The 26,662-nt window shown below is 42.7% G+C and overlaps 1 protein-coding gene across 1 annotated transcript in view; it reads right to left on the bottom strand.

Annotated features, from left to right (window-relative positions):
* Positions 1-26,066, bottom strand: part of NECAB3 (N-terminal EF-hand calcium binding protein 3) — a 92,757-nt gene extending 66,691 nt beyond the window's left edge. The window contains exon 1 of the mRNA XM_081196592.1: positions 25,757-26,066. Coding sequence (XP_081052718.1) covers positions 25,757-25,873 — 117 coding nt within the window. The 5' untranslated portion in view covers positions 25,874-26,066. The remainder of the gene's footprint in view (positions 1-25,756) is intronic.
* Between the last annotated feature and the right edge of the window lie 596 nt (positions 26,067-26,662).

The raw sequence follows: 26,662 nt of genomic DNA, 5'->3' as shown, positions 1-26,662 counted from the left end.
ACAGAATCTAAATTGTGGTGGATGCAAGTGGTTTTATCCTCAACATGCTTTTGTTTCCTATGCTAGAACTTTTGTTAGGATCTTGACACTCATGAAGTGCTCCATTTCAAATGCCTTCTGATTGGTTTATTTAATTTGGAGTTAAAGACTTTTCCAGTCCAAGGAACAACTCAGCGCAACCTTTGAAGCTGCTGCAGGAAAATAAATCTGTTCTCATCTTGCCAGTGTTAGGTAATGGCTTCCTGGGGGAGACAACCAGCAATGCTATCTTAGCACAAAAATATCAATCTGCATTCTCAAAGAGTCCATTAGCCAGATTTAAGAGAGTTTTGCATCTAAATAAGGAAACTTTTTTATCCACTAGGGATCTTTCTAAGTTTTAGAAGAAAACATTCCCCATGCAAAATGAATTTCTCAGTGGGTTTGCTTCCTTGAGTGTTTATTTCTTAATGATTTGCTCTCAAGATCTAAGGGCTGGACTTACATGCCCTATGTGTGCAGGATTGAAATTTCCCTGTGGGGATCTATGAGAGTTGGGGTGTGCCTAGTAGAGTCACTATCATTTCCCCCCTTTTTGAGAGTGGATGCCCAAGTTTGGTTAGTGTGGGTTACTATATCTACCATTCTACATGGTACCCAGCCATCCTTCCCTAACTTATACAAGTTAAATCTCTTGCATTTGGGGGCAAAGGCTGAGGAAGATGTAGCTTGACTCTAATACACATACACTGCTATGTACTTTAATCAATATTTACATGCCATGTAGTGCACACCCCAGTGAGTGGTAGAAACCCTGATTTGCAATCCTCAGTAACCAATCCCCTGTTTTGCCAGGTAAGGCTGGGAGAGTGTCTTCTCTGAACCCCTGCAGAGCCACTGCCAATCAGGGTCAAGAATACTGAGCTAAATAGACCAATGGTCTCACTCAATATAAGGCAGCTTCCTCCGTTCCTATGACAATGACATCCCTCCCACCCAGCCCCAGCAGCATCTCTTTATACAAAAGAGAAAAAACTGTTAAAAACGAGAGGGCACATAGGTCAGGTTACTGCTGAGAAAATTTATACAGCAAAGAGCAGATGGGCCGTTTTCATCATATGCGATGTGAAGTGTGTGTGGAGCTTCCGCATCATTCCTTGGTACGAGAATAGCAGAGTGACACGCAGGTCACATTTCCATTTGGGAAGTGTTAGAGGGTATGTGACAAGTGTAAGAGGGAGGCATGTACCTTTTGGTGCCCAAGTGACAAGTGAGCGTGGGTGGTAGATTGCAGTTCAATTATAGGAACTGTGAAGTGCGGGGTGGTGTGCGCATGCATGCACATGGTCAGGGCTGGCCTTGCTATTAGGCAGGGTGAGGTGACTGCTTCAGGCAGCTGATTTTGAGTGTCATGAAGAGGCAGCAAACTTTTAATTGTTTAATTTATTATTATTAAATGTTTCAGCCAGGGAAAAGGAGAGGCGCTTGTGGGATTTTCTGGCATAAGTTTATCTGGCCTTCGATACCATGCATCTTGTTGGGGGGGGGCATTTTCTGCTCTGGCTCAGGCAGCAGAATACCCTGGGCTGGCCAAGCTCAGAAGCAACATTATGAACAAATAACAACTCTACAAGCAGAGGCTAGTAGCAGCCCACGGAAAGGTGTCTCCTTCTCTTCCCCTGCTTCCTTGCAATCAAAACAACAGTAACAAACTCCTTTCCACCAAGCCCTTTCTTTCTCAGGTTCATTTCTTCTCCACTGCTCAACAAAGCCCCAGATCTGCTGATCTCTGGATATCTGCAAGATTGGTTTCTCACCAGTAATTATTACTCAGCACATTCCATTACCTAGTTGTGCATTTTGCAGCCGTTTGTGTGTTGGTGTTTAAATGAGAAACACAAAGTTTCAGGAAATTGCTCAGAGAGGCAACAACTGTTCGTTACTGAAAGCGATATGAACGTCCTGAGCCTGAGGTGAATCAAAAGTGTAGCTTTAATGTTAAGAAATATGGTCGGGAAACAGGGGGTAAGCGAATGGCACAGGAACACAGCACACAGCCGCCCTGTCCCCATGTTTGATCTTTTCAAAGCTCCCTTTCTCCTTTTGTGAAGAACCACGCAAAGAACTTCGTGGGACATCAGCTACTAAGACGCGCTTAGCAAGGAGGGGGTGCTAATAAGTGGGTCACTGCAGTTTCTGCAGTTTCTGAGGTTTTAATGAGGTATGGATTCGTTGGGGATTCTTCAGTTACAGTTTTTTGGTGTATCAAAGTCTCCCCTCCCCCTTTTAGTTTAATTCTTTCCCTGCTCTGTTATGTTTTTAGTCGTGGTCTGCTTATTGTTGCATATATCTGCTCACTTAAAGCACCTGTGATTTTAAAACTCTTAAATTCATTAGACAGTGCAGTCATTGAACAATTAACAAAGCCCATCCTGGACCATACACTATTTTTTTTTATTTAAGCAGAGATTCGTAGCTGGAAACACTTTTATTAGTGAGTGGCAGTGCTCACCTGACCTCCAATCAGCCATGTTATTGCTTAATGGGAGGCAGAGGGGGAGGACAAGGTGATGGTCAGATCATTGGGTAGCAAATGGTGGGAGCATTGGATTGACTCCACTAGTGCATTTGCACTAAACTTGCCACCGCCTTCCTCCTTCCCCTCCCAATACCAGTAAGCAGCAGCAATGCATTAACTCCAAAGAAGAATGCTCCAAGAGGGGTATTATGGCATGACTGCAATCAGGTGGTCAGGTGAGTCTGTTAGCCCCATCATGACATCCACAAGTGGGCAAAGGTAGATATCACTGAGTGATGCCAAAGATAAAGAAGCTATTGCATTGCGCTGGAAAGAACATTGCCAGCATCTCCTTAACCCATAGCTGTCAACGTTTCCCCCTTTTAAAGGGAAATTCCCTTATTCCGAATAGGATTCCTCGCAAGAAAAGGGAAAAGTTGACAGCTATGCCTTAACTGCAACTCCCCCTGTAGCTGCCGAGGTCCTCTCACAAATTCCGCAAAAACAAATTAGAGATGAGCTTGCAGTATTGCCAAATCTCGGAGAGTTGTGTACAGATATTAACCAACTGAAAAACAACAAAGCCAGCGGACTGATGGGATACCTGCCAAAGTCTTCAAAGTGGGCGGAATTGAACTTATACAACAACTTCACAAGCTCATCGGGGGAAATCTGAGAGAGAGAGGAGATCCCAGCAGACTTTAGGGGTGCCAAAATTATGAATCTCTTTTTTAAAAGGTGATAGAATGGACTGCAGAAACTATCGATGCATCTCTTTATTAACTGTGGCCAGCAAAATTCTTGCAAGGATCTTAGCAAACCGTCTCCTATGTATATCTGAGGCTACCCTTCTTGAATCCCAAAATGGTTTTCAGCCTTCTAGGGGACACTGGACATGATTTTCACAGCTTCAAGAAAAATTGCAAAAAGCAAAACCAACCCCTATGTATGACATTTATTGACCTGACTAAGGCCTTCAACACTGTAAATCATAAAGCCCTGTGGCATAGCTGTCAACGTTTCCCTTTTTTAAAGGGAAATTCCCTTATTCCAAATAGGATTCCTTGCAAGAAAAGGGAAAAGTTGACAGCTATGCCCTGTGGACTGTCCCTCTGAAAATCGGCTGCCCAGATAAATTTGTGAACATCATTCAGCTCCTCCATGATACTATGACAGCAACAATCGCAGATAACAATGGCTCCCAAAGTGAACCATGCACAGTGGGATCAGGTGTTAAACAGGGTTGTGTTATCGCCCCAACTCTATTCATTATTTTCATTGCCATGATCCTACACATTGTCAAAGGGAAACTTCCCACTGAATTAGATATCATATATCGAACAGATGGGAAGCTCTTTCATCTGAGTAGGCTGAAAGCAAAGAGTGAGGTTACCATAACTTCCGTCATAGAGCTTCAGTATGCTGGTGACAACGTAGTGTGTGCACACTCAGAGGATGACCTCCAAACCATCCTAAATATCTTTGCAGAAGCTTATTAAAAGCTTGGCCTATTGCTCAACATCCAACAAGCACAAAACAACCCCTCTGCAGCACCACAAATCCAATTCAATGGTGTAACGTTGGAAAGTGTCAATCACTTCTCCTACCTGGGCAATTATCTTTCCACAAGGGCCAACACTGATGCCAAAATCCAGCATCACCTGAGCTCTGCGAGTACAGCTTTCTCCCAACTGAAGTGTAGAGTGTTTAAGGAGAGGACCGGGACATTCAAGGGAAACCAAAATGCTTGTTTACAAAGCTATTGTACTACCAACCTTACTGTACACTTGTGAAACATGGACCACTTATAAACACCATCTCCAACTCCTCGAAATATTCCATCAACGGTGTCTCTGAAAAATTCTACATATCACTTGGGAAGACAGGTGAACTAATGCCAGTGTACTGGAAGAAGCAAAGATCACCAGTGTCGAAGCAATGATTCTTCAACATCAACTTCATTGGACTGGTCATGTTGTTTGGATGCCTGGTTATCATATTCCAAAGCAACTACTCTATTCCGAACTTAAACATGGAAAGCATAATGTTGGTGGTCAGCAAAAGAGGTTTGAAGACTCTCTCAAGGCAAATCTTAAAAAATGTAGAATAAACACTGACAATTGGGAAACACTGGCCTGCAAGAGCTCCAGTTGGAGAACAGCCTTTACCAAAGGTGTCATGGACTTTGAAGATACTTAAACTCAGGACGAAAGGGAGAAATGAGCTAAGAGGAAGGCACATTTGGCAAACCCTCACCATGGTCAACTCCTGCCCAGAAACCTATGTCCCCAATGTGGAAGGTCGTGTGGATCCAGAATTGGCCTCCACAGCCACTTATGGACTCACTGCTAAGACCGTGTTCATGGAAGACAAGCTTACTCAGCTATGAGTGATCGCCAAAGAAGAAATAAGGTTGTGCAGAACCCACCTCTGAAATACCTGCCCCCTCCCTCCCAAGGAAGCTTGCTTGCCGCCAGCTCAGTTGCCTTTGGGGCACAAAGTAAATACCTTTTTTAATTTTCCCAGGATTGTTGAAATTGCTTTTATCCTGCTGCTATCCTACTTTTTTATTGCTTTTGCAGTTTTAATTTGTTTCAAATTAGTTTCAACTATTTGCAGTTGTGCTAAAATGTGAGCCAGCCTGGGAATAGAAATACTGAAAGACAGGTTACAAATCTTTTAAATAAATTAGTGGACGATACAAGTCTACAATTTTCTCAGCGCCATCATTAGATTCAGCAATTTATTTTTGCTCTTTCATTGTTGTATATCTTTCTCCGATATTGCGCTTCAATTGCCCTGCTGTTAGTGCTGTTTGGTTAGAACTTTCCCCCTGTCGGTTTCTAGATTTAAGACTTGCATTGTTCTAATAGGAAATGGGTTTAGAACAAACAAACAAAACTAAACCAAACCACCTTGGGAGTCATTATAACTGCCATTCACTCATTTAGGCTGCAATCCTATGCCTACTTCTTGACAGTAAACCCCTCTGAAACCAACAGAAGTTACTTCTGAATAGCTATGCATGAGATTGCACTATTAGGACGCTATCCTAACCTCCTCCCACTGCCACCAGGGCTTTATGGAGTGGCGGGGCCACTGTGGCATCTGCAGGGCATCCATGGCAGAAGGTGAGGGAGGCAAAGTGACTGGGCCCAATCTGGGTTTCATCACTGGCACAGCTATCAGGCCTGAATCAGGTCCAATGACTTCACACAATGGCAGTAAGAATGGCTCAGGATCCAGCAGACCCCATGCCAGTTCAGCCATGTCACCCCTTCCCCACCTTCATCCGTCTCTATTTTGGGCAGCTGGCAGGGGGCTGCGCTAGGCCTTGTGTTGTCTCTGGCAGTCGCAAGGCCTGGAGCGGCCTTCCAGGGGCTGTGCTAGGTGATTTTGGATTGTGTCCAGCGGCCGCCAGGCCTGGCGTGGCCTTCTCATGGCCGCTCAGCCTCACGTCATCTGGACAAGCAGCATCTCATGAGCAGAAGGCCAAAGACTGCAAAGGTAAGAGAGGGGAGGGGAGAGGGGGTGATCAGGCAGGTGAGGAAGGGGTCAGCAGCAGGGAGGGGGCGAATGATTGAGATGTGGGATGGGGGGGTGTCCCGATATTTTTCTCACAAAATGTTGGAGGGTATGTCATTTTCATTTTTAATTACCATTATTAAATATTTCGCGGACGCGGGTGGCGCTGTGGGTAAAAGCCTCAGCGCCTAGGGCTTGCCGATCGAAAGGTCGGCGGTTCGAATCCCCGCGGCGGGGTGCGCTCCCGCTGCTCGGTCCCAGCGCCTGCCAACCTAGCAGTTCGAAAGCACCCCCGGGTGCAAGTAGATAAATAGGTACCGCTTACCAGCGGGAAGGTAAACGGCGTTCCGTGTGCTGCGCTGGCTCGCCAGATGCAGCTTTGTCATGCTGGCCACGTGACCCGGAAGTGTCTCCGGACAGCGCTGGCCCCCGGCCTATAGATGTGAGATGGGCGCACAAACCCCAGAGTCTGTCAAGACTGGCCCGTTCGGGCAGGGGTACCTTTACCTTTACCTTTATTAAATATTTCAATACACCTTTTGTCTTTTACTGCACACACACTATTACGACTAGTTTTCTCTCCCCACCCCCCAGCCCACCGACAAATATGTCCTCTTTTTGGATCTTTGAAATATGGCAACCCTATTTCTGGTAGTTATAAACTTCTGTCCCCAAAGGGGTGGGGGTCTTGAATTTTGCTTCTCTATTCACAGAATATCTTCTGCAAAGCATATCTTCACTACAGACTTCATAACTGGTCTTTAACTATGATGTTAATTTCATCTAATGAAAGCCTGTGAATGTTAGTTCAGTTGTAGAGGTTGGAGGGAGAGGAATCTCTAAATACGAATTCTCAGCATTTTACCAAACTAGAATTCCCAGGGTTATTTGCTGGCCAGCTGAAAACAATTTGTTACATAACATGGATAGTATGCCTTTGCAGTGCAATCTGATGAACCCAGAAATAAACCCCTACTGAGTTCAATGGAACTTAACAGTGCAATCTTAATCATGCATACTCTGAAGTCCTATTTAATAGGGCTTACTGCCAGGTAATGTGGGTTAGGATCTCAGCCTTCCTTCCTAGTAAGTGTGCATAGGACTGCAGCTTCTGTGAATGCTTTTAAGAGGACCGTTGTCCAATGAGGATTTGCTTTCCCTTGACTCTGGAACTTTCACAAGCTCAAAAGTGACCCAGACTTTGGTGCAATTCTCTTCAGTCTCTCAAATAACTCTCCTAGCACAAAAGTTCATTACCCGAATGGTGATTCAACTTTCTTTGCAGGTAGCCGAATATGTAATAATGAATGCAAAAAAGGGAGTGTTTCATGCACTGAGTTTGTTTTCTTCCTGTGTAAAATTACTGCTCATCAGTTGTTTTTCTGCAAGAGCAGCTGTTGGCAGGGCAATAATAGTATCTTGCAGTGTGTTGGCATTTCATATCCCCTGTGTGGGTACAGGGAGGTTGCAGACCGCAGGTGGGATGTATTATCCCTCATTTGCTAATTTAAAAACCCCTGTCTATTGTACACTGTCTGGCTAGGCTGAAATGTCCAAGAGCAACACATATACACAAAAAAGGAAGCACTTACAGCTGTACATGGCAGAGAGATGGCATTTCCTTACAAACTCCCACTTGTCCTTTACATTCGCAGCACGCATCCTCTTATTAAATATGAATTGGCCTGACAGCTGCTCTTCCTTTTGATTCACAATCCTTGAAATAGCAAGGCTACTAGTCAAGGTTGCTGTCCTAAGAACCTGAGCAACTTGTAGGAAAAGGCCCTCTGACCTACTTGCGCTGTAAATTCTTGAGGAAGCACCATCTGTCAAGCTAGGACAGACTGTTTGGTGGTTCAAGGGCTGTGAAGCAGGAAACATTGCCCAGTAAGGACTCTGCTCTGCCACCTCTCCCATCCTGCTTGGCTAAACGAATTGCAGATTTAGGACTCAGCTACATGTATGGAAGTGAGAGCTGGACCATAAAGAAAGCTGATTGCCGAAGAATCGATGCTTTTGAATTATGGTGCTGGAGGAGACTCTTGAGAGTCCCATGGACTGCAAGAAGATCAAACCTATCCATTCTTAAGGAAATCAGCCCTGAGTGCTCACTGAAAGGACAGGTCGTGAAGCTGAGGCTCCAATACTTTGGCCACCTCATGAGAAGAGAAGACTCCCTGGAAAAGACCCTGATGTTGGGAAAGATGGAGGGTACTAGGAGAAGGGGACGACAGAGGACGAGATGGTTGGACAGTGTTGTCAAAGCTACCAGAATGAGTTTGACCAAACTGCAGGAGGCAGTGAAAGACAGGAGTGCCTGGCATGCTCTGGTCCATGCGGTCACAAAGAGTCGGACATGATTAAACGACTAAACAACAGCAACATTTGTAAAGAAAAAGCGTTGTACAGTCAAACCTCGGAAGTCGAACATAATCCGTTCCGGAAGACAGTTCGACTTCTGAAACGTTTGACAACCAGAAACTGAAAGCGGAAGTCTCAATACAATAGGGAAACTGAAAATGGAAGTCGCGTAGCATGTTTGGCTTCTGAAAATTGTTTGAAAACCACAACAGTTACTTCCGGGTTTTTGGCGTTTGGGAGCCAAAACGTTCCAAAACAGAGGCATTCGGGAACCGAGGTTTGACTGTATATATGTTATAACACTGTGACACCAGATGGCACCTGTCTTTTGCCAATGTGATTTCCCATAATAAAGTTTACAATGTGTTTAACTGAAATAGTTTTTTGATGTGTCTAGATCCAGCCTTAGTCTCAAAGCTCCCCAGTGCCATTCAAACCATGAGCACCTACTGGATGAATGTACAGTAGTTACTTGTTCAACCTCATAAATCTATAAGGGATGCATTGTGCACTGCTGTGAGTGGTAGAAGTCGTGGTGGACTGTAGCGTTGTCAAATTTTGGAAAAGACACATTTTCTGATTCTGTGCCAAGTGTTTGGAGTACTGCATGTATCAGACTATTGGGAAAAAGTTCCCCTTCTCATTTGCCTCTCATTTTTTACCATTTCCCCTCTGACTAATTTCCAGTTGTGTTAGTCTGGGTGACACAAGGAGGAAAAAAAAGTTCAACAAGAAGGAAGCTGTCATGGCTTGAGTTAATGCAAGCATAAATTTCGACGTGTGAAATGATAACCTGCCATCCTATCTTATCTAGATTCCTTAGAACGAAGAATGCTAATAATAGCAATCACAATTAGTACTATCTTGATGCCTAAGAATGGACAACTGAATGACAGCTGCAATCCTCTCTCTACAGCAGCCAATGTTAGCCCCCTGGCTACACAATTAAATATTTGCACATAGTTGCAATATACTGTATTAGCTTTCTGTGTGATGATAAGAGCCAAGATTTTGCAGTAGCTTCTTTTAAAAAAGCAACAAGTCGCTAAATGTATTTCCTAAAAATTAACTTTTTTGTTTGCTGGGCCAGCCAATCAAAGCATTGGACTACTCCTGTTCGATCACCAGGTTGGGGGAGGGGGTGGGAATTCAGTCTGGTTCATATTTTGGAGTAAGGTTACCTAATCTGCACTTCCCAAAATAATATGCTGACTGAAACATAGTTATCCTTCATTTTTTTCCCTTCTGCATATTTTGTGCCACATCTTGTCAGTCAAATAATGCGCATCAAAATGTGTATGTTAAAAGTGTGAATAAAAAGACATAGTAGTGAAAATGCAAAAGTGCAGTATATTAGGAGAAATTGCTTGCAAAAAATGTGTACATTAAGGCAATGCTGCACACACACAAAATGTATTTTTTTTGAGAAATTCATATTAAAATGCTGACAACTTTTATTTTACTAATAAGAGGCAAATTCATTTCACACAGAAAGTTGTTTAATGATGTTCAGTGCCTTCAAACGCAGCTATGGAAGGGGACTGTTTTGAACATAGGAGTAGCAAGGGGTGCTTAATCTTTCCGCTACCTGCTAGAGTTTTAATTTTTTTAAAAAAATAGTTTTTATTAAAGATTTTCTTTGTTTACAAAAGTACATGCATTGTCTCTTTTTCAGGTTGTAATTTCTGCTCCAAGTTGACCCAAAAGTTTTTTTTCGGTATTCAAATTCCCCTTACAGGATTTCCAAGCAAACAGCGCTTCTGGAATGGGGACAATTTCAAGCACAAAAACAGGAGGAGGGGAAAGGGTTATCCACCCCTCAGCTTCTTGTTCCCCTTACAGGATTTCCAAGCAAACAGCGCTTCTGGAATGGGGACAATTTCAAGCACAAAAACAGGAGGAGGGGAAAGGGTTATCCACCCCTCAGCTTCTTGTTCCCCTTACAGGATTTCCAAGCAAACAGCGCTTCTGGAATGGGGACAATTTCAAGCACAAAAACAGGAGGAGGGGAAAGGGTTATCCACCCCTCAGCTTCTCTAGTCAAAATAGCCCCCTCACACAAGTAGCAATATACTGACAAGGTGAAGAAAAGCAGCTGTGGGAGGGGGCTATTTCAAGCTGAGGAGCAACAGGGGGAAGAGGTGATTAACCCTTTGTCCTCCTACTGCTTTTTGTATTTGTCCCTAAGACCTAGAATTTCCATTTGACAGTGTTCATTCACTTGCCGACCAGTTAAGAAAACAGGCACTGCCAAAATGCCCTTGGAAATTATTTGAAAAGTGCTGCTTCCCTGTCTAAGTTGGGTCAAATATTCTCATCTCATGCCCCCTCCTGCTATTTCCCTTCCTAAGAAGCCAACGCGTCTCAGGGATGATGAGCTGGATTCTATTCAGCTCCCTTCATTGTCAGTGCAGCTGTTCAAAAGGCAGAATTATTGGTACAGATAATGGTGGATGAGTCAGTGAGAACCCAGCATGACTCTCTGTTCCTAGGCTCAGTTTGCCAAGTTAACAGGAAGAGAAAATCTTTAAGCTGTGCCCAGGGACAACACCATACAGAAAAGGCCTATGAGTGTGAGACACAGCACAGCAGAGGCTTGCAATATAAAAAATAAAAACTGCATATGTGGATATCATCCATTCATGTACTTTTAAAAACGGAAAAGATGCACATCTTTATTTAATTGTTTTTAAATTAAATCCTCATCACAAGCCCTTTTCAAAGTGTTTTTTTTTTAAAAAATATGAATGTGCATTGGGGGGTGGGGGGTGGGGAATGGGGCACCAGTTCCATCCCACCCCAGCATTATTTTTGGAATGCCGCTGTGATTTATCCTCATGACCCTGGCACTCGCTTTGCCATCTTTGAACTCTGAAGGAAGGACGTTGTTGGAAGTAGGTCTTGCTAAAATAAGCAAATGTGCACATAAATACATGGGGAAAGGCACAAGGCACCTGGATCTCATTTTTCTTTCTACAAAACACTTTATGGATCTACAGTTTCTGCGTGCATATTTTCCAGGTGTCATAAATTATCTTGGACACAAGCTGCAGAACATCTAGTAATTTGAGAATCCCTTTTAAGAATTTGGCCTACAATATGCTATTACGCTAATGAGTTCCTGGCTGAGCAGAAGTGGGAATATTTTCCAAAGCCAGATATCATATAGGGTTGACATTTGGCTTGTTTTAAGCAAAGCTGCCCAGCTTTTCTATCACCTGGCTAAGTTTTTATTTCCCAAGCTAATGTGATATCTAAATGAAAGTCAAACACATTCAGAGAAGCAGTGGGTGGTATCCAACTAAATTTCACTCTGTGTAGACCCAGTAAAATTAATGGACCCAAGTTAGTATGTTCATTATTTTCAATAGGTTTTCTCTGAGTTTTAATAGGTTTTCAATAGGTTTCAATAGGTTTTCAAGAGGTTTTCTCTTTGGATTAAACCAAAGCCACAATTCTAGGCTGGGAAGAGTCACTGTAAGCTTAGAGGCAAGACTATGCTCATTCTATGATAAAAGAAGCAAACGAATGTAAATAATACTCTAAGAGAAACTGAATTATGAGATCTGTACTGTATCAATTAATATATTTATATCAAATAACTAGCTATTGATGAGCTAGGCATTGTCTATAACTTTCTAATCCTTTTGTGGGTAGAAAGTTGATATTTTTTAGGATGCTGCATTCTGTGCAATTTCTCTGCCTGCATAGTATAATCGCACATCATGCACATTAGAGCTCTTTATACAGAAACCTTTCTCCTGCCCTCATTTTCTTTCTCACCTTCTACAGGGCAACCCTTCACATAAAACTGCCAGCACATTTGCAAAGCTAAGGAGGTTTCAAATAAGTATGGTTTCAAATTGGATGGGGAGGACCATGTGTGGAGATTCCTGCATTGCATGGGGTTGGAATAGATGACCCTTGGCGTCCCTTCTAACTCTAAAATTCCATGATTTTACATTCATTCCATACTCTGTTGCTGCAAGCTCCTGCTTTGCATTATCATTCTGAGTCTTTTTAGCTCAAATGTACCGAACACTTTTTTTAAAAAAAGAAAGAGAAAACCCTGAAAGCATTCAAAGACAGCAGCAGAAATATTCCATCTGTTGGCACCTTTCACATTTTTCTTGTAAAAGCGCAGGTTTCTTAGAACTACAAATCAAACACTGGGGCCATCGGAAAAGGCTGACCTTAAAATGTAGCAATGATCAGAACGGCAATTCGATAAAGACAGAGCCTTACACCTGCACATTTGTTCTCTTTGCCTCTATGGCGCAGAGTACTAACAAAATCACCCTGAGCAGAGTGAACACAGTAAGACAGAAACAAAAGGATTCATGCTGAGCACATTGGGACAGATATTCCCAAGGGCTCATTCACACCATGCTAGGTTAATGAGGTGGCAGAATTTCAAAATACAACAGCATCTTAGATATGCATGGGAAACCCAGGGTTTGTTTATTTCTTGGGCATCAGGTTTTTAATGGCATTATGCTAGCTGTTTGGAAACTATTTTGTTGCATAAAAGACGTTCAGCTTTCTTGTTAACAAAAAGAGCAGAAGCCAACCCCAACCTCTCTCGCCACCAAAGGAACGCAAGCGAATAGTAAAGAGAACCTGCACAAGCGATGCTGGCACAAAACCCCACATATACATTAAGTAAAATAGAAACATCGCCACCCGACTCCCCACCCACCCACCATGGCCCCCTCCACCTCTTTCCCCCTTTTCTTCCTAATGTAACACGAATGTCTCAACAAACGAAACTGACCTGTAGAAAATGTAACTTGAAAAAAGAGACATTACAAATACTTTTGTAAACCAAGAAATGTTTAAGAAAAAAAAGTTAAAACAAAACAAAACAAAAAGAGCAGAACACATTTACAATGGCATTTAGCATTCACATAATGTTTTTTCCTAGGTGCTCAAAGTGCTCACCATATATTGTCTCCGTAACCCTTTCGACACCCCTGCAAAATAGGCCAGCGTTATTATCCACCCCATATTGCAGAAAGAGTGGGTGGAAGGTTTGAGGCCAAAAGCTGTGCAATAAGTTCGTGGCTGAATTGAGAGTTTGGGCAAATCCTTGGGAGAGCATAGCTTTGTGAGGCTGTGAAAACAGTAACAGGTGGGGTGGGGGGGGGAGACCTGTTCCATTTTGCAGCCTGGGGCAAAATGAGAAGGTGTTATCCCAGCACACCACCACCAAAGCCTCACTTTCCAAGGTCAGCTCTGGAGAAGTGTGGAGAAGCAGCGGCAGTGACCAGATCTCCTCACTTCTCCAGCAATCGCGGCAGGGGTGGGTAGGGTGCATGTGGAGGAATTTCATGCACAAGGCCATAAGACCCTGCTAGATAAGGCCAATGGCCCATCCAGTCCACCATCCTGTTCTCATATAGCCAAGTAGATGTTTGTGGGAAGCACACAAGCGAGCCCTGAGAGCTACCCATATGTAACTCCCAGGAACTGCCTCTGAATACTGCATGTGACTAAATGGGCTAGGAGAGAAAGGGCAGAGCACTCCATCCCTCCTCTGCATGCGGTATAAACAGGGTCCCTACAGGACACTTTGCTTGATATTCTCTTGGTTTCGTGCTTATATTAAACTGGTCCTTCAAGACCTACATTGGCTCCCAGTATTTTTCCAAGCACAATTCAAAGTGTTGGTGCTGACCTTTAAAGCCCTAAACGGCCTCAGCCCAGTATACCTGAAGGAACGTCTCCACCCCCATCGTTCAGCCTGGAGACTAAAGTCCAGCTCCGAGGGCCTTCTTGTGGTTCCCTCCCTGCGAGAAGTGAGGTTACAGGGAACCAGGCAGAGAGCCTTCTCGGTTGTGGCGCCCACCCTGTGGAACACCCTCCCATCAAATGTCAAGGAAATAAACAACTAGCTGACATCTGAAGGCAGCCCTGTTTAGGGAAGCTTTTAATATTTGATGAATTATTTTTTTTATATATTTTGCTGGAAGCCACCTGTTGTTGTTGTTGTTGTTGTTGTTGTTGTTGTTGTTGTTGTTGTTGTTGTTGTTAAAAGTTTATTCCCTCACCTGGGCAAGGACCTGTGGTATAGAGGTAAATTCTTACCCCAGAAGAAACCAATTGGGCTGCTACAGGAGGAGTAATGTCCTCCATCCTTCCTTTGGTATGTAGCTTCCAGCAAGCTAGTGATTTTATTTTAATTTTATGTTTTGCAGCCTAGTAACTTCTGTGGACTATTTACCAGGATACTTTAATAGCTACGAAGAAGAGAGGACCTTTGGCAGGTCTGATTTTCCCTGACATTGTACCATGATGGTAGAATGTCTGGGGGTGGGAGGGGGGGAATCCTCCTGCAAAACAGGGGCTCTGCGCCATATTCAGTCTGGCATCCCATTCTGACCCACCTAGATTGCAAAACTGGCACAAAGAAGACCAGGATGCATTTTACACTCCGATAATGGTGGAGCTACAAGCACAATGTAGATCAGGTTTAAATAATACAGACACCTCTGTCTTTGTCCCCTGGCAACCCTGCTACCTCTTCTAAACCTTCCTGCTGCTTAGTAGTAACACCTGCTGCCAGCAATAAGGCTGTTTTTGTTTGCTATATATAATGTTCTCCACAAAGCAGCACCGATGCATCAAGGGATGACAGGCAGATGCTTCTGGGCATAAGGAGCATCTTGTCCACAATTACAGGAAAGCGCAGAGGAAGTTACCATGGAAGTGGCAAGGTCAAGTAGGACCAGGAAGGTAGCAACTGCTAAGGAAAAAGTCCAAGGTGCATTATCTTAAAAGTGAGTCAGTCGGTGTATTTCATCAACTGCCCCTAGGATTGTTGGCTGCAACCTTGAATGAGCTCTTGCACCTTTAACTATTGCTTAGAAGAGAGAAATTTGCAGTGTGCTGCCCCACAACCCCATGGAGAAGTGCAATGATAAAAGAATCCATACCTGATCCAAACTACAAGAAAGAAGATTCCACCTAAACATTAGGAAGAACTTCCTGACAGTAAGAGCTGTTCGACAGTGGAATTTGCTGCCAAGGAGTGTGGTGGAGTCTCCTACTTTGGAGGTCTTTAAGCAGAGGCTTGACAACCATATGTCAGGAGTGCTCTGATGGTGTTTCCTGCTTGGCAGGGGGTTGGACTCGATGGCCCTTGTGCTCTCTTCCAACTCTATGATTCTATGATGAGATTGTCTCTCTTTTACACAGTTCTTAAAGAAACAGGCTCCTCAGGATTATGAGCTGGCAACTTTTCTTAGCTCAGTAAATTATAAAAAGAGTTAAGAGATGATGGACCAAGCTGTCATCTGCACCCTGTTGAGCCAAATCTACTCTTTTAACATTTTATTAGCAGCTACTTTCAGTTTACCCCTTGGACCCTACAATAAAATTATTTTTTTTTTTTTCAATCAGAAGTAGAGTACAGGTGGGATGAGACAGGCATGGCATTGACACCTGAAAGTCTAGAGTTTGTAACAGACTTAAGATAGAGCATTTGATGTGTCAGACAGATTTAGATAAGACCCAGCTAGGTGCAAAAAGTATTTAACTTTGCACCTAGGATTTCTGGAGCAAAGAAACAATAATGGCTGTTCCCCACATTTCTTTGTTTCCCCCCAAAAATAAAATGTAGCAGTTACTCAGATCTTTCTCCAGGACTAAGAGGAACAAACAGATCCATTGTGAGGCAGTGGGAGGAAATAATGAAAAACTTTGCAGTCTTTATATTACCAAGATTAATATATTTATATAGATTAATTTTAGATGGTGTCCTAGTTAAAAGAGTGAACAGTGGTGTGATCTAGTGTCAAGTTCTGTTAAGAAGAGTAAGGTACTGCAAATTCTCAATTTTCTCACCTATTTGCTGCTTTGGACAATATTTTCCCCATGCTCTACAACCATCTAGATCACATTCCTGTCTTCTTATCCATTGACAACAAGACCACCAACACTATTGATCACACAGAAAGTCATGGCTTTCTCTTTGACTTTCCTCCCTTCCTTTGTACCCCTTTTGTCAATTATCAAATCATATTGCTCTCTATTACAAAAATACATGTCCCCTCAGATAAAACACTGGTAAATGCCTTGATTGACTACTGCAATCTTATTGTCCCTGGTCTTCCAGTGTGTCAGTTTCATTCACGTGCATCCATTCCTCACATTACCAGTTTTGTGCTTACACACCATAAGCGGTGATCTCTCTTTTGTTTGTTTCTTTTGGAATTTTAGACCTTGCTTTTCAATCAAATGATTTACCATAGCAGCTTGCAAGCAACAGATAATAATACAACCCCCCCCCCCCGAAATCACACACAGATAGACACACCTCTTAGTCTCCTGGCTATACAGTGTTCTAACAATAATTTCATAAATATATAGAATCATAAATTCTATAAAGGTACCCTGAAAGCCATCTAGTCCATCCCCCTGCACTGCAGCAATAATTTGCATCATTCAAATAGACCATGGTATATGTAAATACGTTAGCATCTAAACTATGAAAGAAGAAGCAGTCCTGACTTGGTGTTAGTCCCTTTGCTGTAGTACTAAACATGGAGACCTGACTTATTTCCATGCATTGTTGGGCATATGTGTTGAGCCTTGCAAAGGAACTATACAATAAACATTCTCATTTCTGTCACACTTACAGTGCTCTTTACACATCAACATCTTCATCTCTGCCTTGTCAAACATATGTGCATACATGTGCAAAGGTGTCATATACCCATACAGAACATACGTACACACACACACACAGTCCAAAATGGTGGCCTTACTTTCCTAGAATGTCTTAACTCCTCAAATAGCAAATATAATTTGCATTATGGCAGGGAAGTTAGCCAAAATCCAAGATGTTCGGCACTAATTAGCAAGATAATTCTGTAGACTGATTAATTGCTACAAAGTAGAGTGCTTTCATTGTACAAGCTTCATTAACTATGTCTGAACCAAGCTGATGAGCTGTGGTGCAATCTAATGGCTCTGAGTATTTATTCTTCCTGTCAAATCTTCCCTTCTCCCACCCCATATCTCACCCACACTGGGAATGCCAAAGCTCTGCAGCATGCACTGCAATCTGGACTGGCCATTCCATCTTACCAAGGTCCTCCTACACACCTCACCCAGAATAATCCAGTGGCCTATATCCCTTCAGCAACCATATGGGGGTGGGCAGCTGTCCTATATTTACACAAGACCATTTTCTATTTGAAGGGCTGTTTGGTCCAAGTCTAGTTAAAAGATGAAGGGCTCTAAGGAGGAGCTTGGAGGTTGCCCATCAACAGTTACCACCAGGGCAATAGACTCAGGAGACTCACAGGTCACTGTGTCAGTTTCCCCCACTACTGTGAGATGTATTGTAATTTTTATTTAAATTATAGTAATTTGCATCTGTACATATACATTAGGACCTGCAAATGTCATTTTCTCCTTTTTGGTGATGCAGTTCATCTTTTTTTTGCTGAAGTACAAACAGCCACCTTACCCTGTGTGCAAATTATTCTTCTCAGCAGATAAAAATAATGTTGCATGCTAGAACCAGGAGGGACAGCACACCACTGAATGCCCAAACGCCTTGAGCTGGGAGGCATGGTGCAAAGTAGGAGGCATGGCTACCCTTTTGTATAGTACCAGTCCCAGGGACTAGTATTTTTAAATTCAAAGCATGGTCATCCCCTCTTGACTTCCCAGCTGGCACACATGCTCCTTTAAAAGTTGCATAGAAGGAGATGTCGCAGTAAATGAGGTTTCATGCATTGTTGCCAGAAAAAAACATCCACATATGGTGACATTTACCACCCATCCCCACAATACCACTGGCACACAATGCCATACCAATAAAGAAAGAAGAAGTAGTGTTTGGACTTGATATCCTGCCTTTCACTCCCCTTGAGGAGTCTCAAAGCGGCTAACATTCTCCTTTCCCTTCCTCCCCCACAACAAACACTCTGTGAGGTGAGTGGGGTGAATAGCCCAAGGTCACCCAGCAGCTGCATGTGGAGGAGCGGAGATGCGAACCCGGTTCACCAGATTACGAGAAAACAAAGAAAGTGGCACAACAAAGTAAGGCTTCCCCTGCTCAGCTGTCAAAAATGGTATCTGGTATCTTAAGGCGATTGGGGGAAAGTTGCAACTGTATGGCCATACTGCTGAAGGCTTGTTGGAGTCTTGTCCCTGTGTTACTTTTTATCATAGTGAAGTTATCACAAAATGGTTTAGCTTCCATCGCTTTCACCTGATGTCATGAGAAGACATCACTTGCTGTACTAATAAACTCTGCTAATGTTTGCCCATGGAATTGCAGCCGAAACAGGGTCCAATTTAACATCGCTTGAGACGTTGCAGAATCAGTTCCTCCGTCGCCTCCTGAAACTCCCCATGTGTGTGAGCAACGCAGCCATACGTCTGGAGTTAAGGATTGCATCATTGGAGACCGTCATCTGGAAGCGAGTCTTCGGCTACTGGCTGTCCAGCTGGCATAGGCTTCCCGACCATTACCTTTTTCAGTGCCTCTGGCGAGACGACTTTGTCAATCCGTGGGTAGGAAAAATCCATGCCAAACTTCTGAGCTTCGGAATTTCCCCAGCGGACTCCCTAAAGATGAACTTATGCTCAGCCAAAAGCCTTATAGAGCAAAGATTAGCAGACATTGAAAACCAACACAACCTCGCCTGGGGCGGGGGTGTTTGCTCCCCCAGGTATCACGGAATAACCCCATCACTCGGCCTTCCATCATACATGTCGTCTCTTTCATCTGTACCACACCGACTTGCATTTATTCGTGCAAGGTTCAATGTCCTTCCATCGAACCTGCTGAGCCACAGATTTTCCAGGGGTTCGGTGTCTCCGCTATGCGGGTGCGACGGGAAAACTGTTGAATCTCTTCCACATATAATGTTCAACTGCCCCCTACATAGCATAGCCAGGACTAAATTCCTAGGTCCTGCTTTACTGCGCTTGGTGGGCAGGCCTGTTGAGTCACACGCCGCACTACTTTTGCAGGATACAGATCCTTCGGTAACTCTGCAGGTGGCGAGATTCCTGAATGCGGTTATCTCACACACAAAACAACCAAAAAAACAACAACAACAGCAAAACTATTGGATTTTGCTGTTTGGATGATGGACTCAAGTGCATCCTGATCAAATTTGCAGATGACACCAAACTGGGAGGGGTGGCTAACACCCCAGAGGACAGGATCACACTTCAAAACGACCTTGACAGATTAGAGAACTGGGCCAAAACAAACAAGATGAATTTTAACAGGGAGAAATGTAAAGTATTGCACTTGGGCAAAAAAAATGAGAGGCACAAATACAAGATGGGTGACACCTGGCTTGAGAGCAGTACATGTGAAAAGGATCTAGGAGTCTTGGTTGACCACAAACTTGACATGAGCCAACAGTGTGACGCGGCAGCTAAAAAAGCCAATGCAATTCTGGGCTGCATCAATAGGAGTATAGCATCTAGATCAAGGGAAGTAATAGTGCCACTGTATTCTGCTCTGGTCAGACCACACCTGGAGTACTGTGTCCAGTTCTGGGCACCACAATTCAAGAAGGACACTGACAAACTGGAACGTGTCCAGAGGAGGGCAACCAAAATGGTCAAAGGCCTGGAAACGATGCCTTATGAGGAACGGCTAAGGGAGCTGGGCATGTTTAGCCTGGAGAAGAGGAGGTTAAGGGATGATATGATAGCCATGTTCAAATATATAAAAGGATGTCACATAGAGGAGGGAGAAAGGTTGTTTTCTGCTGCTCCAGAGAAGCGGACACGGAGCAATGGATCCAAACTACAAGAAAGAAGATTCCACCTAAACATTAGGAAGAACTTCCTGACAGTAAGAGCTGTTCGACAGTGGAATTTGCTGCCAAGGAGTGTGGTGGAGTCTCCTACTTTGGAGGTCTTTAAGCAGAGGCTTGACAACCATATATCAGGAGTGCTCTGATGGTGTTTCCTGCTTGGCAGGGGGTTGGACTCGATGGCCCTTGTGGTCTCTTCCAACTCTATGATTCTATGATTCTATGATTCTATGATTCTATGATTCTATGAAACTAACCGGACAGTTACGATGAGAGTGCGTGTCGGTCCTCGTCTTCAGTTTTCCTTTTTCTGTGATCTGTCCCTTGGAGCTCTTCGGGCCCCAAGCTGTTATTTGGCTCTGCTCATCTACCCACCCTTGCATCGTGGTGTTCACCCTCTGGGGTCGAATATATCGGCCCTTATGCCCCTGTGCTTTTATGTTTGTACATATTTTATGGGCTAATAGCCGTAAATAAATAAATGAATGAATGAATGCCCATGGAATTGCAGCCGAAACAGAGTCACCAGGAAATAAGAGGGAGATGTCCATAGGCTATGGGGAAGCAGAAGATTTGCACAACTATGAAAATACAACTATTTAGGAACCTCCCTTTAAAAAGAAAAACACCAATAAGACAGTATCAAGTAGCCTATAAATTAATAAATAATAACAATTAAAAATAATAAAATTGTTACCCATTTTTTTCTTTAAAAACACCCACTTAGAACTATATTTCTCCACATTTTAATGCACCATATTTCAGGGCTAATTCTGGACCTACTTTGAATTCTTATTCTTTGAGTTGAGCAAATATCTATGTCATTTCCAACAGACACTCATAAGATTTATGGCCATTGTCATAAGTAAAATGGTTAATTACTGGATGATTTCATCCTCTCTTTTCGCTTACGCTGAGTATACCAATTCAGCTTCAATGAAAAAAGCAATTTTCCCTGGGGAAAACAATTGTTTACATGGCAACATGCTTATGATAGCATCTTTGCCGCAATTGGCACTTGATTTGTTAATTCAACTATATTTAAGGCTGTAAATCCTATACCCTCTTACCCGGGAGTAAGCTGCACTGAACTTGGACTTACTTCTGAGTAGACATGTAATAATAATGAGCTCTAGGCATTTCCAAAAGGCAATCTATTGTAGAATAAGATTTGTGCTTCATTACAGCACTGACACAAGTAGGCTGAAATATTTGACTCCTTAAATTTTTATGAGCTTTGCTTTTGCACAGGAAGCTACAGGGCTTTTAGCTAGCATCTGTATTGCATTGTAGGAATAGAGGATCAAACACAAAAGACCGTTTCGAATGCTTAAACTCCTTTAAATCAGAAGCCTTCTTCTCTGTGCCCACAAGTGGAGGAAGTGTTAATAGATGCTCTGAGCTGTCTGGATCATTCAGTTCTTATGAAACCTTGTGCACATTGGCTTGAAAGGAAATCCCTTTGCGTTCAATGGGATGCCCTCTCAAGAGAAGCGTGCAGAAAACCACAGCCCTCCGGTCGCCACCAAAACATCTCCAGTTCTTAAGCTTATGAGACATGCAGTGTGTGCAATCATGGCTGGGTAATCCCTGCAAACCAGTGATAAATTTGGAAAGCAAATGTTTTCAAATATTCCCCATCTGCCAGTCGCTGTTTTAAATATAACTGCAGGGAAACAGAGGCACTTTATAATTCATTTTAAGCCCACCATTTCTGTCTCGTTTTGTTGTTATCTTAAAACTCGCAGGCTAGTAGCTAGAACATTTTCCAGTCATAATTTCCCGCAGATGCAACATGCCCAAGGCCCTCCCTATCTGTTATTGCTGATGATTGATAACGAAATAATCTATTTTTGATTGCATTTCAGAAGGACACTTAGTTTCAGATGAGCCAGTCAGAACCCACCTTGCAGTATGGAAAAACACAGTGGCCAGGCTACATTGTTAAAGAGAAAGTGTATCAAACAAATAAAATTCCTTCCTTTTCTTGGGGAAACGGTTTTTCCAAGTCTAGGTGATGGAGACTTCACCCCCCACATAAAAACAAACCAACCCACCCCTAAGTGTGTATATTAATATCATCTAGGCCAGTGGTTCCCAAATGGTGGTCCGCGGAACCCAGGGGGTCTGCGTAACCCACCCAGGAGGTCTGTTTGTGCCACCATTAACACAACAAAAACTACCATAGAGATATCAATTTTTTTTTCAAAAGTAAGGGGACCATTGCTTTGTTTTTTGAAAAACAGGGGGTCCATGGTACTTTGCTAATTGGGAACCACTGATCCAGGCTTCCAAACTCATGCATTTTGTTTTTTTTTTTTTTTAATAAATTTTTATTGGTTTTACAACATTTTTAAGAAAAACAAACAAACACAAAACAAAACAAACATACAAAATAGTTTCAAAGATATTTTCATAAACCTCTTTTCTTGGACTTCCCCATACCCCCCCTCTCTGCATCCCAGTGTCCATATTTGAACTAGCAACTCCCAATTGTTACTTTCTAATCTCTGTCGTCTTAGTCCTCCTTTGTTGTCTAACCTTGTATCCCTGTACCCTGTTACTTCTAGCAACCACAACATTTTAACATTCGTTCAGTTTATAGTAGTCCTTAAGATAGCTTTTAAATTTTTTCCATTCTTCTTCCACCATCTCTTTGCGTTGGTCACGGATTCTGCCTGTCATCTCAGCCAATGTCATATAGTCCATCACTTTCATCTGCCATTCTTCCAGAGTAGGTAAATCTTGTGTCTTCCAATACTTTGCGATGAGTATTCTTGCTGCTGTTGTGGCATACATAAAGAAATTTCTATCTTTCTTTGTCACCAATTGGCCGACAATGCCCAAGAGAAAGGCCTCTGGTTTTTTAGAAAATGTACATTTAAGTACCTTTTTCATTTCATTATAGATCATTTCCCAGAAGGCCTTTATCTTCGGGCACAAACTCATGCATTTTGGTATCTCACAGGCCACTGTTTTGAAGTGCATGCTTTCAGAACTGTCTTGCTATTACTTATCAGTAGTTTTCAGTTGCTTGGGCTTATGTTTCTTTTAAATTTAAATTTTCTTTTAAATTTAAATTTTCTTTTAAATTTATTATGAATTACTTCAGGTGGTGGGTGTGGGTTTTTTTAGTGAAAGGTGTTATAAATGCTATAAATAAATTAATATTTATGTACCGCCATATCACAAAAATCTATCAAAGTGGTGTGTAACAGTAAAAACAAGATGAAACAATACAACGAAAGCATAAAAAGTTAAGGACGAAGATCACAACAACCCAGAAGAAGAGGCCTTTGTTAGAGCTATACCGTCCAGGGGTCTGACTTTACAGAAGACACAGTCCTCTGTTTGGAGGGCTGTCTGACCCAAGACTGCTTTAAAGATTAAAAAACTACAAGATGGGAAGAGCGGAAGGGGCATTGAAGTTGCCCACCAATGCTTAGCACCCAGACGGGAAACTGAGCAGGCATACACTCACAGTCTTCCCCACTATGGTGAAATGTATTGCAATTCCATTTAAATTATAGCAATCCTTTCTAAATTTGCATCCATACATATAGATTGGTATATACAAATTTAATCGAAAGCACTGACATCTTTTGTCCCCACCCCCAAGTTTGCGCATTTCCTCTTTTTGGATGCTTAACCCCAGTTTAACCTTGATTCATTCCTTGGATTGTATCCCACGCGAATCAAACCCATTGAAATTAATGGGCGTGATTAATTTAGGTCAACTAATTTCAATGGGTCTACTCTGAGTAGGACTGAGCTGGAGGTAACCCTACCATCAGCTGCTTCTGCAGGCGATCAATTTGCTGGAAAAGTGTAGCAGCTGAGATGGGAACTCCTGAGGCAGCATGAGCTCTCTTTTGACAGCAACTTCCAGGAATGAGCAAACTTGAAAATACACCTTGCTTTTCACAGACTTGAAGTTGCATTGCATTAACTCTCCTTCATACTTTGCACATTGATCAGGTAAGATATTATTTGTTCCATTCAGAGTGTCTCCAGACCAACAATACCCTCCCCCATACACAAAATGCCACTGATCACAGTGTGAGCACAGGGAGATCAGGCTCCATTTCCCATGAAATTACTTGTCCTTCATTAAGGCAATACTATTAGGTTGAAGTGGACTCTAGTCCACAAAACCTTATGCCAAAATAAACATTGTTAGTGGCGTTTGGATGCAGCAGTCAGTATGTTCCATCTTGCACACTTATTCACCAGCAGAGCAAAACTTAGGATCTGGCCTTAATGCCTTAACAGCCACCCTTCCCTTGCCTCTTTTTATTAATATAGGAAAAACCAATGAAGAGGAGTTCCTTTTTTAAAAAAATGGAGTTACAATTCTGGTTCAGACTGTGTTCTTTATATATATATATATATATATATATATATATATATATATATATATTTACAAACAATGAAATATTTTATATTAAAGACTTTTTTTAAAAAAACCTGTTTAAATGTTTATTTAAAAATAGGAACGTTTGTATTTAAGCCCTGTTTAGGGAAGTTTTTAATATTTAATGCCGTATTGTTTTTAACACTCGATTGGGAGCCACCCAGAGTGGCTGGGGAAACTCAGCCAGATGGGCGGGGTATAAATAATAAATTATTTATTATTATTATTATTATTATTATTATTATTATTATTATTATTATTATTATTATTAACATGCTGCAAGACTCTCCCTTCATTTTGCTGCAACGGACTAATGGTGCTCTGGAAACTATTCCACAATTTCTCTAGGCAGAAATCTCACACTTCTTTTCTTCCTTGCCATTCTGCGGTCTCTTTCTCTTTCGACAGTGGACCCTTTAGTCAATGTGCAAAACATTCATTCGCCTGGACATTTTGTTAATTTTCCACTGCTAATTTCTTAAGTATAAACTGTACCAGGTTACTTCACGGCCTGTATAAGATCCTTCCCTTTTTACATCTTCCGTATAATTTATTGGTGAGATTAAGGGTACACAGGTGAAATTTCAACTTTGGCAAGCTTGAAAACTAAGCTCACAATTCCAGCAGGAAGAAATACATACAAATTAGTTTGAGGATAGGAAGAGGACTGAAAAGTGAATGGAGCAGAAATATTACTGCAAGTACTGGTCTGCATGCAGTGCGCTCTTATTCCTATGCTAGAGTTGGGCAACTTACTGATCCACCACAATTTGCCGGAGATCATGGGATACCTTTGCAGAGGTGGAACAAGAGCCCAACTCTTTCTAATCTTGTTCTGAAATCATACCATGAAACAATTTTCTCTCTACTACATCCCTGGCTCTCCAAGACACACACATACACATTTCTCTGCAAAAGTGTAGCATGAAGGCTTTCAGCGCAGAAACTCGAGGGCTTTGTATTTGCCTTGCTCCTTGGGACTTGGCAAGTTTTTCAAACCAGACCTCTGAGCATACCAAGGGGAGGTGGAAGCAGGAAGATATGAAATCCAGAAAGCTTGAAACGGGAGGTGAAGCAACGGGTAAATCAAACATTCATAGTACTGCTCTACAAACCACTCTCCATTTACAACATAGGGAAAACATGTGCCATGCAGCTACTTACATCGTGGAAGATTGCTAGTCCCTTGCCATAGTTCTGCAGGCTGTCTTTGGCTTCAGGGCTGTAAGCGTGCTTGGCAGAGAGCAAGCACATTGTCAGCATCTCTGTACATGCCATCATCTTCTCGCTGAAGATTGCTGGGTTCTTTTTTCACAGATGCTGGGAGGCTGGTCCTTCAGTTACCCTAGCCTTCCCGGATTGCTTGGCACGCTGAATGCCCTGGTTTCAGTGACTGTCAGCGAACAAGCCTGCTCTGCAGTTGTTGAAAGCAGCAACTACTGTGCACTGAGAGATGCTCTTGCCAGCCACTCGGCAACATTCAGTGTAGGTGTATCTGTCTCAATGCCCTCCCCTTGGCTGCACCGATTGGTCAGGGCCTTTGAGTGGCAGGATTTGTTATTAGACTCTCGTCATCACCTCAGAGCGGCAAAGTCAGCAAGAGATTCCTCTTCAGAGAGGAGGACTGACTTCGAGGATTGCAGGCTGCACTTCTGTAAGCAGGAATGAGTGCAGATCCTTGATTCCTGGCAGTGCACTGGGTCACACCAGTCAGTCTGAAGAGGATTGATTGATTGATTGATTGATTGATTGATTGAGGTGCAGGAAAGGAGTCAGAAAAGAACTGCTGAAGGAACTGGGTAGGGAAGAAGAATAAAGTGGTGTGTGTGTGTGTATTGACAACTAGGAGCATTTGGAAAGAATGTCAGAAGGAAGGCCTAGGAGGCTGTTAGAATAACAAGTGCCCAAGCAGTTAGTTACATAGGAAGCTGTCTTCTACTGGGTCAGATCTTTAGTTCATCTAACTCAGTACTGTCTACACTGACTGGCAGTGGCACACAACTTTCCCTCCCTAGAACAATGAAGCAAAGGGAGAGGAACTGGAGCTGGTCCAGTGTGACAGAGCTGGCT

The sequence above is a fragment of the Podarcis bocagei genome (assembly GCF_964188305.1).
Source record: "Podarcis bocagei genome assembly, chromosome: 5".
Classification (NCBI taxonomy): domain Eukaryota; kingdom Metazoa; phylum Chordata; class Lepidosauria; order Squamata; family Lacertidae; genus Podarcis; species Podarcis bocagei.
Note: the sequence above shows the minus strand (reverse complement) of the source record. Positions and strands in the feature narration are given on the sequence as shown.